This window comes from Mobula hypostoma, chromosome 7, assembly GCF_963921235.1.
Source record: "Mobula hypostoma chromosome 7, sMobHyp1.1, whole genome shotgun sequence".
Lineage (NCBI taxonomy): Eukaryota > Metazoa > Chordata > Chondrichthyes > Myliobatiformes > Myliobatidae > Mobula > Mobula hypostoma.
In genome coordinates this window covers 12,966,184-12,982,983 of record NC_086103.1, presented here as the reverse complement: position 1 = coordinate 12,982,983, position 16,800 = coordinate 12,966,184, and the positions used below count along the sequence as shown (strand labels likewise).

The 16,800-nt window shown below is 46.2% G+C and overlaps 1 protein-coding gene across 5 annotated transcripts in view; it reads left to right on the top strand.

Annotated features, from left to right (window-relative positions):
- The window catches only part of LOC134349140 (synaptopodin), a 108,344-nt gene that overhangs the window by 71,585 nt on the left and 19,959 nt on the right, over positions 1-16,800 (top strand). For all 5 annotated transcript variants that reach the window (XM_063053046.1, XM_063053044.1, XM_063053043.1 and 2 more), the window contains one exon: positions 14,897-16,191. In XM_063053046.1, the coding sequence (XP_062909116.1) occupies positions 14,897-16,191 (1,295 nt within the window). The remainder of the gene's footprint in view (positions 1-14,896; positions 16,192-16,800) is intronic.

Genomic DNA, 16,800 nt, shown 5'->3' with positions numbered 1-16,800 from the left:
AGACAAACTCTGCAAATATAAAAAAATAACTAAGTGCTTGATCTTGCTATTTACACACTCAGTGGCCACTTTATTAGGTACACCTGTACACCTGCTGGTTAATGCAAATATCTAATCAGTCAATCATGTGGCAGCAAATCGATGCATAAAAGCATGCAGGCATGGTCAAGAGGTTCAGTTGTTCAGACCAAATGTCAGAATGGGGATCTAAGTGATTTTGACCGTGGAATGATTGTTGGTGCCAGACGGGGTGGTTGGAGTATTCCAGAAACTGCTGATCTCCTGAGATTTTCACGCACAACAGTTTAGAGTTCACAGAGAATGGTGCGAGAAACAAAAAACATGTAATATCCAGTGAGTGGCAGTTCTGTGGGTGAAAACACCTTGTTAATGAGAGAGGTCAGAGGAGAATGGCCAGACTGGTTCAAGTTTCGAACTTGAACCTTGAACTTTGAAGCTGATAGGAAGTTGATAGTAACTCAAGTAGCCACAAGTTACAAGAGCATTTCTGAATACAGAATATGTCAAACCTACAGCAGTAGAAGATGTCAGGCATACACAATGGCCACTTTATTAGGTATGGGATGTACTAATAAAGTGAGTCTGCTCTGAGTGTACATTCGTCGCAGAGGCAGAGAACTCACATTCTTATCGATGCACCGTGGACTGCACCCTATCCGGATGCATCCCGGCTCGGTACGGCAACGGCTCTGTCCGTGACCACAGGAAACTGCAGAGAGTTGTGGACACAGCTCAGCGCGTCACAGAAACCAGCCTCCCCTCCATGGACTCTGTCTACACTTCTCAATGCGTCAGTATAGCAGCCAGCACAATCAAAAACCCCACCCACCCCAGACATTCTCTTTTCTCCCCTCTCCCATCGGGCAGAAAATCTCATACCACTAGGCTCAAATACAGCTTCTATCCTGTTGTTATCAGACCCTCGAATGGACCTCTGGTACGATAGCTTGGACTCTCAGCCTCACATTCTATCTCATTATAATTTTACACATTATTTACCCACACACACTTTCTCTGTGATTCTTACACTTTATTCTGCATTGCTACTGTTATTGATTGATTGATTGAATACCAGATTGATTCCTGGGATGGCAGGACTTTCATATGATGAAGGACTGGATCGACTAGGCTTATACTCCCTGGAATTTAGAAGATTGAGGGGGGGATCTGATTGAAATGTATAAAATTCTAAAGGGATTGGACAGGCTAGATGCAGGAAGATTGTTCCCGATGTTGGGGGAAGTCCAGAACGAGGGGTCACAGTTTGAGGATAAAGGGGAAGCCTTTTAGGACCAAAATTAGGAAAAACTTCTTCACACAGAGAGTGGTGAATCTGTGGAATTCTCTGCCACAGGAAACAGTTGAGGCCAGTTTGGACCAGTGGAAATGGTCCAGAAGGGTTATATGGAAACTATTATTACCATTTTTCTTAACAACTAATACCATTACTTAGCCTAATAGGTTAGATTTACCACAGTACATAATTATCTATTTAAGTGTTTATTTTCCTTTCATATCATCTCAATGTGTACTTAAGAATGTATAAATAATTGTAGTTTTATACATATAAAAAAATGGAAAAGGTTATATGTGTGAAAAAAAGTACATGATATTTGTGAATTCCTTATCCAAATAAAAATAAAATTTAAAAAAAAGGGAGTTAGATATGGCCCTTGTGGTTAAAGGGATCGGGGGTGTGGAGGGAAGGCTGGTACAGGGTTCTGAGTTGGATGATCAGCCATGATCATACTGAATGGCGGTGCAGGCTCGAAGGGCCGAATGGCCTACTCCTGTACCTATTTTCTATGTTTCTATGTTCTTCTATGTTATAAGTTCAAGGTAAGTTTATTGTTAAAGTACCTATGTGTCACCATATACAATCCTGAAATTCATTTAATTGCAGGCATTCACATAGATACAAAGCAACAACAGAGCCAGTGAAAGACCACAAAGCAAAGACAAGGAAACAACTAATGTGCAAAAGATTGTACAATTACAAATAAGAAGTAATAATAATAATAAGCAAATAAATACATAAATAATGAATAAATCGAGAACATGAGATGAAGAGTCCTTGAAAAATGAGTCCATTAGTTGTGGGAACAGTTCAGTGATGGGGTGAGTGAAGTCGAGTGAAGTTATCCCCTCTGGTTCACAAGCCTGATGGTTGAGGGGTAATAACTGTTTCTGAACCTGGTGGTGAGGGTCCTGCGGCTCCTGTGGCTCCTGTACCTCCTTGCTGATCTCAGCAGCAAGAAGCGAGCGTGTCCTGGTGGTGGAGATCCCTGATGATGGAGGCTGCTTTCCTACGACACCGTTTCACATAGAAGGGCTCAGTGCTGGGCAGGGCTTTACCCGTGACGGACTGGGCCGTGACCATTACTTTCCGTAGGATTTTCTGTACAAGCCATTGGTACCATACCGGGCTGTGATGCAACAGTCGATGTACTCTCCATCACACATCTGCAGAAGTTTGTCAAAGTTTAGATGTCGTTCCGAAGCAAAACTGCTCTGGAACAAGTGAGGATAGTAAAGCAGTATCAATCAGAATCAAGTCTAACAATGTCCACACGTGTCGTGAAATTTGTTGTCTCTGTGGCAGCAGTACAATGCAGCACATGATAATAGAGAAAAAACTGAATTACAGTAATTATATATATAATAGTATATTTAAAATAATGCAAAAACAGCAATAATTTAAAAAGTGAGGTAATGTTCATGAGTTCAATGTCCATTTAGAAATCACATCCCAGAGGGGAGGAAGCTGTTCCTGAATCACTCAGTGTGTGCTTTCAGGCTCCTGCGCCTCCTTCCTGATGGTCAGGGCCTGCCCTGAGTGAAGGGGGCCTTTAATAATGGACGCTGCCTTTCTGAGGCACCACTCCTTGAAGATGTCCTGGATACTACGAAGGCTAGTACCCAAGATGGAGCTGACTAATTTTACAACTTTCTGTAGCTTCTTTCAGTCCTGTGCAGAAGAAACCCCCCCCCCCCCCCCGGCTCACCACTGATACCAGACAGTAATGCAGCCAGTCAGAATAACATCTGTCCCAGCTTCCTCCACCCCTGAGTGCTTCACAGCCAATAAATACCCAGTTAATTGGTGCCTCATTTTCACACGGCAAAATGCTCCCAAGCACCAGTAAGATATTGGTAAATATAAGTGGTTGTGGGGAGCTGGAATTCTTCAGCAGGTGATGGACGGTAGTCTCCTGTAGATGCTGTCAGTGGTGGAGAGGACTGTGTCTATGATGGACTGGGCTGAACTGGTGAATCAGTGGTTTCATTCTCTCTTGAGATGGGACCCTGCCAGGCTGGCCAACCATCAGGCTCTTGAACAAAAGGGATAACTGCATTCACTTGTCTGTCCATTGAGATGTTCCCACAACCAATGATTGCACTGTAAAGACCCTTTATCTTGTTAGGTCATGTTCTCGTTACTTATTTATACTTGCATTTGCACAGCTTGCTGTCTTCTGTGCTCTACTCGATCTTTTATTGATCCTGTTACTGTTCTATAGATTCGCTGAGCATGCGTGAAGAAAGTGAATCTCAGGGTTATATGAGGTGACATTTATGTACTCTGATAATAAAATTTACTTTGAACTTTGAATATGTTAAGTAACATGGGCAAGGGGATAAACATTGGACTCAGATACTGTAGAGTAAACTCCCTGCTGTTCTGTGTGTCTCAGTAACTGTGAAAGCACGATTCAAGAAACAGCCATGCGTAGAACGTGGTACACAGAACATACAACAGTACAGTTCAGTTCAGGCCCTTTGACTTTCCTGATGAAGGGTCTTGGCCCAACACATCAACAGTATTTCCCTCTCCCTTTCCTCTTTCTAAATTGCATAAACAAATGGTTAACCCAATAGTAAAATAGACTTTACAAATATGGTTTCAATTTTGAAAATTTATTGGGCTGAATCATTTTATTCTAGCAAGTCCTATTATTTGTTTTTTTAACGCTCTATCATGGATCAAGCCTATTTGGCTTGGAAAACTAAAGGTATATTAAGATTTTGTGATCTATTTTTGGATAATTGTTTCATGTCTTTTGAACGATTATCTAATAAATATAATTTGCCTAGATCCCATTTCTTTAGATATTTACAGATTAGAAATTTTTAAAATACTGTTCTTCCTACCTTCCCAAATTTATATTCAACAGTATTTCCCTCTATAGACGCTGCCTGACTTGCTGAGTTCCTGCAGCATTTTGTGTGTGTTGCACAAAATTTCTAGCATTTGCAGAGTCTCTTGTGTTTAGAAAGTGGGATAGAGCTACAGGGAAAGAGATAGAGAGGGAGAGACAGTAAAAGAGAGAGAATGTCGATAAACAACAGGAATTCTGCAGATGCTGGAAATTCAGGCAACACACATCAAAGTTGCTGGTGAACGCAGCAGGCCAGGCAGCATCTCTAGGAAGAGGCGCAGTCGACAGGACTAGTCCTGACGAAGGGTCTCGGCCTGAAACGTCGACTGCGCCTCTTCCTATAGATGCTGCCTGGCCTGCTGAGTTCACCAGCAACTTTGAGAATGTCGATAGTTTGTTTACCTCCTTAAATGCTGCCTGGCCTGCTGAGTTCCTTCAGCATTTAGTGTGTTTCCCTCTGGATTTCCAGTACCTGCAAAGAGAAGGAGTTACAGAGAAAGAGGTATACATAGAGAGAGAGAGAGAGAGAGAGAGAGATAGAGAGAGACAGTGTGTGATACAGAGAGAGGGAGATTAGGAGAGAGACAGAAAAACATGTAGAAAGTGAGGTGGGGAGTGACTGAGGTAGAATTACAGAGAGAGAGAGAGAGATAACATTGTCTACGTATTCCCCTCCATAGATGCTGCCTGACCTGCTGTGTTCCTCCGGCATTTTGTGTGTGTTGCCTGGGTCTATCTGGATGGCCAGTCTTTATTCCAGGGTAGGAATGTCAAATAGTTGTGGGAATGTGCACAGCTATCAGGCACAAGGGGAAAACTTTAAAAGGAGATTTACGAGGCAATTATTTTTTAACACAGGGACTGCTGGGTGCCTGGGACATGTTGGCAGGGGAATGTTGAAAGCAGATACAAAGGAGGTGTATAAGAGGCAATCAGACAGACCCAATGACAGACAGAGAATGGAGAGATGTAGACTGTGCAGTTTTGATTTGGCATCCTGGTCAGCACCGACATGCTCAGCCGAGTGGTCTGTTCCTGTGCTATACTGTTCCGTGTTCTGTGAAAGCAGGAAGCACAGTGCCTAGTCTATCTCACTAGGAAAAGCTACAACTAATGATATGGAGTTATAGAGCAGAAATAGGCCCTTCAGCCCATCCAGTAAGTGCCAAAGTGTCCTTCTGCCTGGTCCCATCAACCTGCACCTGGACCATCGGCTTCCACACCCCTCCCATTCACGTACCTATCCAAACCTCACTTAAATGTTGAAATCAAACCCCACATCTACCACTTCTACTGGCAGCTCGTTCCACACTCTCACCACCCTCTGAGTGAAAAAGTTCTCCCTCAGGTTCCCCTTAAACATTTCACCTTTCACCCTTAACCCATGACCTATAGTTGTCATCTCTCCAAACCTCCGTGGGAAAAGCCTGCTTGAATATACCTCTATCAAATCTCTCCTCGCTCTCCTACACTCCAGGAAATAAAGTCTGAACCTGTTCAACCTCTCCTGATAACTCCAATCCTCAGGTCCAGCAACATCGTGGTAAACTTCCTCTCTACTCTTTCAACCTCTTTTTGACAACTTTCCTGTAGGTAGGTTACCAAAACTGCACACGATACTCTAACAAAATGCTGGAGGAACTCTTTAGGCCGGGCAGCATCTGTGGAAAAAAGTACAGTCAACGTTTGGGGCCAAGACCCTTCGACTGTACTCTTTCCCACAGATGCTGCCTGACCTGCTAAGTTCCTCCAGAATTTTGTGTGTTGCTTGGACTTCCAGCATCTGCAGATTTTCTCTTGTTCACAATACTCCAAAGTAGGCCTCACCAACGTCTTGAACAACTTCAACGTAGCATCCCATTTCCTGTACTCAATACATTGACTTATGAAGGCCAATATGCCAAAAACTCTCTTCATGACCCTATCTATCTGTGATGCCACTTTCAAGAAACTGAAACATTCCCCTCATTGCCTGCCATTTAAGACCATAAGCCATCAGAGCAGAATTAGGCCATTCAGCCCATCGAGTCTGCTCTGCCTTTCGTGGCTGATTTATTATCTCTCTCAACCCCATTCTCCTGTCTCCCCCCCATTAACCTTTCACTGATCTCCTGCTAACCTTACTAAACAAGAACCTATCAACCTCTGCTTTAAATATTCCCAGTGATTTGGTCTCCACCACCATCTGTGGTAATGAATTCCACAGATTCACCACTGTCTGGCTGAAGAAATTCCTCCTCATCTCTGTTCTAAACAGACGTCCCTCTATTCTGAGGCTCTGCCCTCTAGTCCTAGACTCCCCTACGGTAGGAAATACCTTCTCCATGTCCACCGTATCTGGACCTTTTAAAATTCAATAGTTTTCAATGAGATCTTTCTTCATTCTTCTAAACTCTAGCGAGTACAAGCCCAGATCCATCAAACGCTCAAATATGCGAAAATGCACCTTGTCTTCGTTGTAATGAAAATAATTTTAGATCAGCCCAGTCTGAAACATATTTAAGAACTGGGATCAAAATTAAAAATAATACTAGCGTTGCGCATTTCGTTGCTTTAAGAGGAGGCGTGTAACAGGGCGGGCGCTATGACCCGGGAGGGGAATAATCGTCGCTGTCTGGGTTTGGTTTCTGTAACACTGCAAGTTTGGATCGCGATTCAGTTCGTTTGAGATTCTTCGCTATTTAATCCGCTCCGGTGATTTCATTGCGCCGTACAGCAAGTTAGTTTGACAGACGCATACATCTGTTGTCGGCGATCTAATAGCACCCTGGCAAGATAAAAAGGGCGTTTCTGATTTCCAAAGGGCAGTGGACAACTTTTAACGTTTGATCTCAACTGAGAGGCGAAGGTAAGGAACAGAAAAAAAAGTTTAGGACTGAATAACTGATCCTACATTGATTTTTTTAAACTACAGAAACAGTAAATAAAGATCTTTACAAAAGTAAATGTTAAAAATATCATTGCTTAATAAACTTTAGAATGTTTCAAAACTTTTTTAAAAAGTTATAAATTTGGCAGCGACGTTAAATTGGAACTAATTATGAAATAACATTTCTCCGATTAATTAGATGCTATGTTAAATCAGAAGTTTTTTTTTGTTTTTAGAGAGAGAACTGTGGTAAGTAGGTTTTGAAATGTTATTAATTAGGACTGTAGTGAGGAGAAATCTGTTTTAACACTATTATATTAGATGAGATTATTTTCCCAACAGAAGAGACAGGAGTTGTCCGCCTCCTCGGGGACTGTGCGCGTTCTGAAGACTCGCTTACTGACAGGTTAGCGGCGTTTAATGGTTCGCTGTTTTCTGCTATTTAATTCTGCGGCAGAGACAGCCTGAACCAGACGCTCAGCCCTGTGTATGTGGCGCCATCTGCTGGTAGTACTGACATCTGCAGAGCTGGGGGGCAACCCATTCAGAATCAAAATCACTGGCGTATACAGTACAGTATCGTGAAATTTGTTTTGCGGTAGCAGTACATTGCAATACATTAAAAACTATAAATTACAGCAAGGAATACATATTTAATTATATCTAAGTGTGTGTGTATATATATATATATATCTCATGAGCACATCTACATGAAACGTCGCAGGAAAGCAGCATCCATCATCAGGGACCCCCACCACCCAGATCATGCTCTCTTCCCACTACTGTCATCAGGAAGAAGGTACAGAAGCCTCAGGACTCACACCACCAGGTTCAGGAGCAGTTATTACCCCTCAACCATCAGGGTCCTGAACCAGAGGGAATAACTTCACTCAAATTCACTTGCCCCATCACTGGACCGTTCCCACAAACTATGGACTCACTTTTAAAGATTCTTCACCTCATGTTCTCGTTATTTATTGCTTATTTATCATTATTTTTCTTGTTCTTTGTTTGTGTATTTGGAGTTTGTTGTCTCTTGCACACTGGTCCTGTTGTGTCTGGCCTTTCATTGATTCGATTGTGTTTCTTGGATTTACTGTGAATGCCCACAAGAAAATTAATCTTAGGGTTGTATATGGTGAGATATATGTACTATGTACAGTGGTGTTGTGGGGATGGAACTGGACTCTCTGACGGTGGTGTCTGAAAAGAGGATGCTGTCTAAGTTGCATGCCATCTTGGACAATGTCTCCCATCCACTACATAATGTACTGGTTGGGCACAGGAGTACATTCAGCCAGAGACTCATTCCTCCAAGATGCAGCACAGAGCGTCATAGGAAGTCATTCCTGCCTGTGGCCATCAAACTTTACAACTCCTCCCTTGGCGGGTCAGACACCCTGAGCCAATAGGCTGGTCCCAGACTTATTTCATAATTTACTGGCATAATTTACATATTACTATTTAATTATTTATGGTTTTATTACTATTTAATTATTTATGGTGCAACTGTAACGAAAACCAATTTCCCCCGGGATCGATGAAGTATGACTATGACTAATAAGTTTACTCGTAACTTGGGTATTTATTTACTTGTTCATTATATTTAAATAAATACATAGTGCAAAAAGCAGGAAAGAAAGTGAGGTACAGCAGTGTTCATGGATTTAAGGACCATTTGGAAATCGGATGGCAGAGGGGAAGAAGCTGTTCCTGAATCGTTGAGTGTGTGTCTTCAGGCTGCTGTACCTCCTCCCTGACGGTCGCGATGAGAAGAGGGCGTGTCCCGGGTGATGGGGGTCCTTAATAATGGACGCTGCCTTTTTGAGGCATCAGCTTTTGAAGAGATGCTGGGCATGCATTTGTGCAGCGCCGTTCAGTGCAGGATACCTGCAGGCAAACGATGTCCAGGAGACAATGCAAAAACAAGCAGATGTTTTAGTGACGTTGGTGCAGAGGTAAATATGGACACAAGACGAGAGCGAGAGGGCACTTCACTTTGCTGATTCGGGAGCTAAAGCAATTGGAAATGGAATTTTTATTGTCACCTGTACTGTGAATCTGGCTGGACTAGAGAGCATGTCTGCGGTTCAGTGAGCTAGGCCTTTTCTCTTTGCAGTGAAGGAGGGTGTACGAGATTGAGGTGTACAAGATTATAAGAGGCTCAGTTCGAGTGGACAGTCAGAGACTTTTTCCAGGGGTGGAAATGGCTGATATGGGGACGGGGGGAGTATAATTTTAAACTGGTTCAAGGAATATATAGGGGGGATGTCAGAGGTAAGTTTTTTACACAGAGAGTGGCGGGTGTGTGGAATGTGCTGCCTGGGGTGATGGTAGAGGCAGATACACTAGAGACTTTTAAAAGACTTAGATCAGCACAGGGGTGATAGAAAAACGGAGGGCTATGTGGGAGGGAAGGGTTACAGTGATTTTAGACAGGGTAAAGAGTCGGTACAACATGGCGGGCCGAAAGGCCCGTACTGTGCTGTAGTGAGATACAGTGCAAAGCTCGTCTCGCACACTGTTCATACCGATTGATTCACTACACAGGGCATTGAGGTAGAACGGGGAAAACAGTAACAAGATAGGCAAGGGTCAAGGTTCAAGATTGTTTAATGTTATTCTCAGTACACAAATGCAAAGGGGAGTGAAATAATTGTCATTCTGGATCCGATGCAGCACAAAAAAACCACAATAAGATAAAGAACACAATAATAATAAAAGACACACAATAAATATAAATACATAAGATAGTTTATACTGTATACATAGATTGTACGTCCATAAAGTGATGCTGGGCACAGGAGCGTCTGTACAGAAGGTGACTCTGACAGGAAATGATAAAGTCGTGGTGGTTGGGGGTGTGGAGGGTGAGTTAGAGGGTGGAATAAGATGCAAGATCATAATGAGACAGTGAGAAGTGTAGACAGAGTCCATGGAGGGGAGGCTGGTTTCTGTGACGTGCTGAGCTGTGTCTACAACTCTCTGCAGTTTCCTGTGGTTACGGGCTGAGCCGTTGCCGTACAAAGCTGTGATGCATCTGGACAGGAAGTTTTCTGCGATGAATCAATAAAAAAATTATGAGGATTAAGGCAGACATGCCTCAGTGCAGGGAGCTGGTATCCTTGGATAGAGAGCCAAAGCCTGCTAGAATCAGCTCCCCGTTCATGGACTTTATGTGGATGACCAGTCTATCTGACTATCTCTTTTCCCTTGTGCTTCCTTGGTGCTCTTTGACAATATGACCATGAGCAGAATGAGGCCATTCAGCCCATCGAGTCTGCTCTGCCATTCCATCATGGGTGATTTGTTATCCTTCAGCCCCCATCTCCAGGCTTCTCTCTGTAACCTTTGCTGCTCTGACTAATCAAGAACCTATCATCCTTTGCTTTAAACATACTCTGTGACCTCTCCTCCACAGACGTCGTGGCGATGAATTCCACAGATTCACTGCCCTCTGACTAAAGAAACTCCTCCTCATCTCTGCTCTAAATGGATGTCTCTCTGTTCTGAGGCTGTGCCCTATGAACCTAGATTCCCCCAGCATAGGAGACGTCTCCACATCCTCCACATCTGACTGGAGTTTAGAAGAATGAGGAGGATCGCACTGAAACCTATCGAATATTGGAAGCACTCTATCAAGGGCTTTCAATATTCGATAGGTTTCAGTGAGATCCTCCTCATTCTTCTAAACTCCAGTCAGTACAGACCCAGAGCCATCAAATGCTCCTCATAAGTTGACCCTTTCATTCCCAGAGTCATTCCCAATCACCTCCAAAGCCAGCACATACTTTCTTCGATAAGCGGCCCAAAACTGCTGTCAGTGCTCCAAACGCAGTCGTACCTGTGCCTCATAAAACCTCAGCATTACGTCCTTGCTTGTGTCGGTCACAATAACCCCGATTCTGCGCCGCCTGGATGCACTGTGTAACGTCCAGGCAGAATGCAGGGCAGCTTGTTACATGTGACAGTAATGAACCAATTTACCACAAGCAGGCCTCGGCTGAAGTGCGAGCAAGGTCTGCCAACGGAAGGTCTCCCGTGCTGGGGATGGAGAACTGCCTGTGGGAGGGAGGAAAGGGGCCTTCATATTTCACCTTTCACCCTTAGCCCATGACCCTAGAATTGTCTCACTCAACCCTCTGCAGAAAAGCCTGCTTGCAATTACCCACGCGCATACCCGTCATTCAGGGGCACACGGGAGCGTAGCGGTGCGCGTGACGCTATTACAGCTCGGAGCGTCGGAGTTCGGAGTTCGGAGTTCAATCCCGGTGTCTTTCTATAAGGAGTCTCTGTACGTTCTCCCCGCGGAACGTGTGGGTTTTCTCCGCGTGTTTCGGTTTCCTCCCACAGCCCAAAGGTGTACTGGGTAGGTTCAGTGGTCTTTGTAAATCGTCCCGTGATTAGTTTAGGGTTAAATTGGATTTGCTGGGGCAGCATGGCTCCAAGAACTGAAAGGGTCTACTCACGCTGTATCGTGAAATAAACAAGTAAATAAATAAATAGTATACCTCGATCAAATCTCCCCTCGTTCTCCTCCTACGCCCCAGGACATAAAGTCCTGACCTGTTTAACTTCCAGTTTAAGATGGCTGTATTTAAATGCGCGTAGCATTCGGAATAAGGTGGACAAACGCGTGGCGCAATTAGGGTTTGGTCAGTATGATGTCGTGGGCATCACTGTGTCGTGGCTGTAAGAAGGCCGTAGTTGGGAGTGTAACTTCAAAGGATACTGAAAGGCCAGGCAGGAAGGCACAGGCGGTGGTGTGGCTCTGTTGGTAAGAAATGGAACTACATCGTTAGAAAGAGGTGACATAGGGTTAGAAAATGTTGAATCTTTGTGGGTGGAGTTAAGAAGCTGCAAAGATAAAGGAAAACCATTATGGGAATCATATATAGGCCTCCAAATAGTAGTCAAGATGTTGGGGTTGAGATTCCAGAGGGAGCTGGAAAAGGCACGTAATAAAGGTAATGAGATTATTGTAACGGGGGACTTCAATATGCAAAGTGATTGGGAAAATCAGGTTGGTGTCAGATCGCAAGAGAGGGAATTTGTTGAGTGCCTATGAGATGGCTTTTTAGAGCAGCTTGTGCTTGAGCCTATTCGGGGGAAGGCTATCTTAGATTGGGTGTCGTGTAATAACCCAGGTTTTATTAGGGAGCTTAACGTAAAGGAACCCTTAGGAGGCAGTGATCATAATATGATCAAATTCATACTGCAGTTTGAGAGTGACAAGCATCATTCCATGGATCAGTATCCCAATGGAATAAAGGGAATTACAGAGGCATGAGAGAGGAGCTTGCCCAGGTGGATTGGAGGGGGATACTGGTGGGGATGATAGCAGAATAGAGATGGCTGAAGTTTCTGGGAATCGATCACAAGGCGCAGGATAGATATGTCCCACAGAAGAAGATATTCTCAAATGGCAGGGCTAGGCAGCCGTGGCTGACAAAGGAAGTTAAGGACTGTATAAAAGCCAAGGAAAGGGCATATAATGTAGCAAAAGTGAATGGGAAGTTGGATGATTGGGAGGCTTTTAAAATCCAACAAAAAGGCAACTAAAAAAGCTACAAGAAGGGAAAAGATGAAATATGAGGGCAAACTAACAAATAATATAAAGTAGGATACTGAAAGTATTTTCAGTTATGTTAAGAGTTAAAGGGAGGTGAAAGTTGATATTGGACCACTGGAAAATGATGCTGGTGAGGTAGTAATGGGGGGACAAAGAAATGGCGGATGAGCTTAATGGGTACTTTGCATCAATCTTCACTGTGGAAGACACTAGCGGTGTGCCAGAGGTGTGTGAGTGTCAGGGAGCAGGAGTGAGTGCCACAAAGGAAAGAGTGCTAGGCAAACTCAAAGGTCTTACAGGTGGATAAGTCACCTGGACCAGATGGACTACATCCCAGAGTCCTGAGAGAGGTTGCTGAAGAGATATCGGATGCATTGGTCATGATCTTTATTCTAGCATGGCTCCAGAAGACTGGAAGATTGCAAATGTCACTCCATTCTTTAAGAAGGGAGGAAGACAGAAGAAAGGAAATTATAGGCCAGTTAGCCTAACCTCAGTGGTTGGGAAAGTGTTGGAGTCTGTTATTAAGGATGAGGTTTCAGGGTACCTGCAGACTAATGATAAAATAAGTGAAACTCAGCATGGTTTCCGTAAAGGGAAATCTTGCCTGACAAATCTGTTCGAGTTCCTCGAGGAGGTAACAAGCAGGGTGGACAAAGGAGAGGCAGTGGATGTCATTTAGAGGAGAGGCAGAAGGCATTTGATAAGGTGCCACACACGAGGCTGCTTAACAAGATAAAATCCTGTGGCTTTACAGGAAAGATACTGGCATGGATAGAGGAATGGCTGACAGGCAGGAGGCAGCGAGTGGGAATAAAGGGGGGTTTTCTGGTTGGCTGCCAGTGACTAGTGGTGTTCCTCAGGGGTCAGTATTGGGACCCCTACTTTTCACATTGTTTGTCACTGATTTGTGGCAGAGTTTGCAGATGATACAAAGACGGAGGGGTAGGTAGTGCTGAGGAAGCAGTGTGATTGCAGCAGGACTTAGACAAATTGGAAGAATGGGCAAAAAAGTGTCAGATGGAACACAGTGTTGGGAAATGTATGATGATGCATTTTGGTAAAAGGAACAATAGTGCGGACTCTTATCTAAATGGGGAAAAGGTTCAAACATCAGAGGTACAGAGGGACTTGGGAGTCCTCGTGCAAGACTCCCAGAAGGTTAATTTCCAGGTTGAGCCTGTGGTAAAGAAAGCAAATGCAATGTTGGCATTTATTTCAAGGGGAATAGAATATAAAAGCAAGGAGATAATGCTGACCCTTTATAAGACACCAGTCAGGCCACACTTGGAGTATTGTCAACAGTTGTGGGCACCATATCTCAGAGAGGATGTGTTGTCATTGGAGAGAGTCGAGAGGAAGTTCATGAGGATGAATCTGGGACTGAAGGGGTTAACATATGAGGAGCGTTTGGCAGCTTTGGGCCTGTACTCACTGCAATTTAGAATGCAGAGAGATCTCATGAAACCTACCGAATGTTGAAAGGACTAGATAAGATGGACCTGGAGAAGATGTTTCCTCTGGTGGGGGTATCCAGAACTAGAGGACATAGCCTGAAAATTGAAGGGTGACCTTTTAGAACAGAGGTAAGGAGGAATTTTTCCACCAGAGAGTAGCGAATCTGTGGAATGCTCTGCCTTAGACTGCAGTGGGGGCCAAGTAAGTGTGTATATTTAAGGCGGAAGTTGGTCGTTTCCTGATCGGTCAGGGGATCAAAGGATATGGCGAGAAGGCAGGTGTACGGGGTTGAGTGGGATCCGGGATCAGACATGATGGAACGGCAGAGCAGACTCGATGGGCTGAATGGCCCAATTCTGCTCCTATGTCTTGTGGTGACGACTTGTTGGTAGCAAAGAAAACAAACAGAACTATAAATTACTGTGTTAATCACATTTTTCTCTTGGATACGATCAATGCAATCAACATTCCTTCCAGAGCTGAGCCTGTGAGTCGCCTTTTTGTGGTGTGAATTGAGGTCACCCTCTGACTGAAGAAATTCCTCCTCATCTCTGCTCTAAGTGGACGTCCCTCTATTCTGAGGCTGTGCCCTCTGGTCCTAACTCCCCCCCTAAAGGAAACAGCCTCTCCACAGCCACTCTATTCAATATTCGGTAGCTAGGCGTGGAGGGTTATCTGGAGTCTGGGGCTGTTGTGTTGGTCCAGGATGGGGACCCCTCACCCCTCCATAAGTATGCAGTGTTTTTTTGGTGGGGGGGGGTTGAGAAGATTCTGGTGTCTGTGAGTGACTAACCTTGGCTTTCGTCCCTCCCACAGGTCCCCAGGGTGCCAGCGAGGAGGAGACAAGAGGGACCCAGCTCCAGGGCCAAAAGATTGCCGCCCAGCTCAGCTCCCCGCCTGGCCCCAGCTCCAAGGGGGTCCTGCTATTCAACCGCCGCAAGCAGAGGGTTGACGAGCTTACCCTGGGCGGCCCCAGGGCCGGCAGACTGCTGGATGGAGACGCTGGCCAACCCCGGGCCCGTGTAGCTGACGAGGAGGCTGCCGTGCCTTACTTTGAGCAGCGGGCCAGCATGGAGGAGGAGGAGGAGCTGAAAGAGGTGGCGGCCGAGGCCGAGGCTGTGCTGCGGGTGGAGAACCGCCAGTCTGAAACAGGACCTGAGGCCCCTGTGACTCCAGTGAGGCCACCACCTGCTCAGGCCTACTTGGAGATGCCTGTCGAGGCCCGGAGGGATGCCGAGGCCTCGTGCTTTGCTCGGCCTCCTCTGCCAACCCCACCATTGGCACCCGGCCGAACAGGCATCCTGGAACAGTCGAAGATACGGAAGGCTGGCTGGAAGCCAATGTTCACTTTCCACGAGAGGCCAAGGCTAGCACCCAACCCTGAGCTGCTGTCGTTGGTCCACGGCGCCGACGTGCAGCGCAAGGTTGAGGGAGGAGGCAGAGGGGAAGCTGGAGGAGATGAAGGGCTGGGCCTGGGTGCTGAAGCCTGCATGCTGGCACAGGCCAAGGGCCCGGCTCCAGCCCTGGCCCCAGCCGTCACCGCGGGTGAGGAGCGGCCGTCACCTGAATGGGCCTCGTGCCTGAAGCCACCCGAGCTGCGGCCTACCCGCAGGCCCGTCACCACTCCACATGGCCTGGCTGAGGTGCGGGGCAAAGGGGCTGAGCTGTTTGCCCGGCGCCAAACACGGATGGAACGTTATACGCTGGAAGCCCCAACCCCACCGCCACGGCCTCCCTCACCCACTGCCTCATTGCCCGCTGGCTGGAAGTGCAGCACCAAGCCCGAGGCCTCAGCCTCCGACATCAAGGCGGCTCCCTCATCGGGCCGCCGCCACCTCAGCTCGACCTCCTTTGTCTTCTCGCCTCCACCCGTGGCCACAGGCACCAAACTCAACTCAAAGCCATCACCTCCTCCTCCAACTGCCGCAAAGCCACAACGCCTGAGGCTTAATGGGTTCACTACCAGTGAAAACCGAAGCCAGGAGTTCCAGCCGGTGCATGCCTCCCCTCCTGACAGAGCCACGCTTCCACCAACTGCCCCCAGGTCATCAGAAGCAATGCAGGCCCCGCGGCCCACCTTCTCAGCACGGAGAGCCGGACTCGAGGCCCAGGTGTGGAGGCCCTGTGGCCTGTCTCTCTGAAAGGGAGCGTTAATGGCGTGTGCATGTTCCCGTGGGGTGTAGGAAGGGAATGCGTCTGTCTGAGGATGGGGGGGGGGGGAGTTACGTACCCAATGGTGTAGAGTTTGGAGAACAGTGTACCCAGTGCTAGCCCGAATGGAGCAGTTGGCCTCACCCTGGCCTCAGCTGTCCCTCTGGAGGCGGGCCAGCTCCTCCTTCTCCCATCTTCTTCCCCTCCTCCCTCTGCGCTCTCCCCTCCTTTCATCTTCCCCTCCTCCCTTCTGCCCCTCCCCTCCCTCTCCCAGGTGTGCATGCATACCTTGCACACATTATCTCCTCATGTACTCAGGCCCGCTCTCATCGCATCCTCCCCATGGTTGTAAAGCAGAGGTTGATAGGTTCTTTGTTCATAAGGGTATGGAAGGTTATGGGGAGAAGGCAGGAGAATCTCCCCCCTCCTCCATCTGCCTATCAACCCATCACCTCCCAGCTGTTACTCCACCGCTTCCCCCAATCACTTTATACTGACTATCTTTCCACTTTCAGTCTCGGGATGGCACATCGACTGCCCATTTCCCTCCATTGACACTGCCTGAAGAA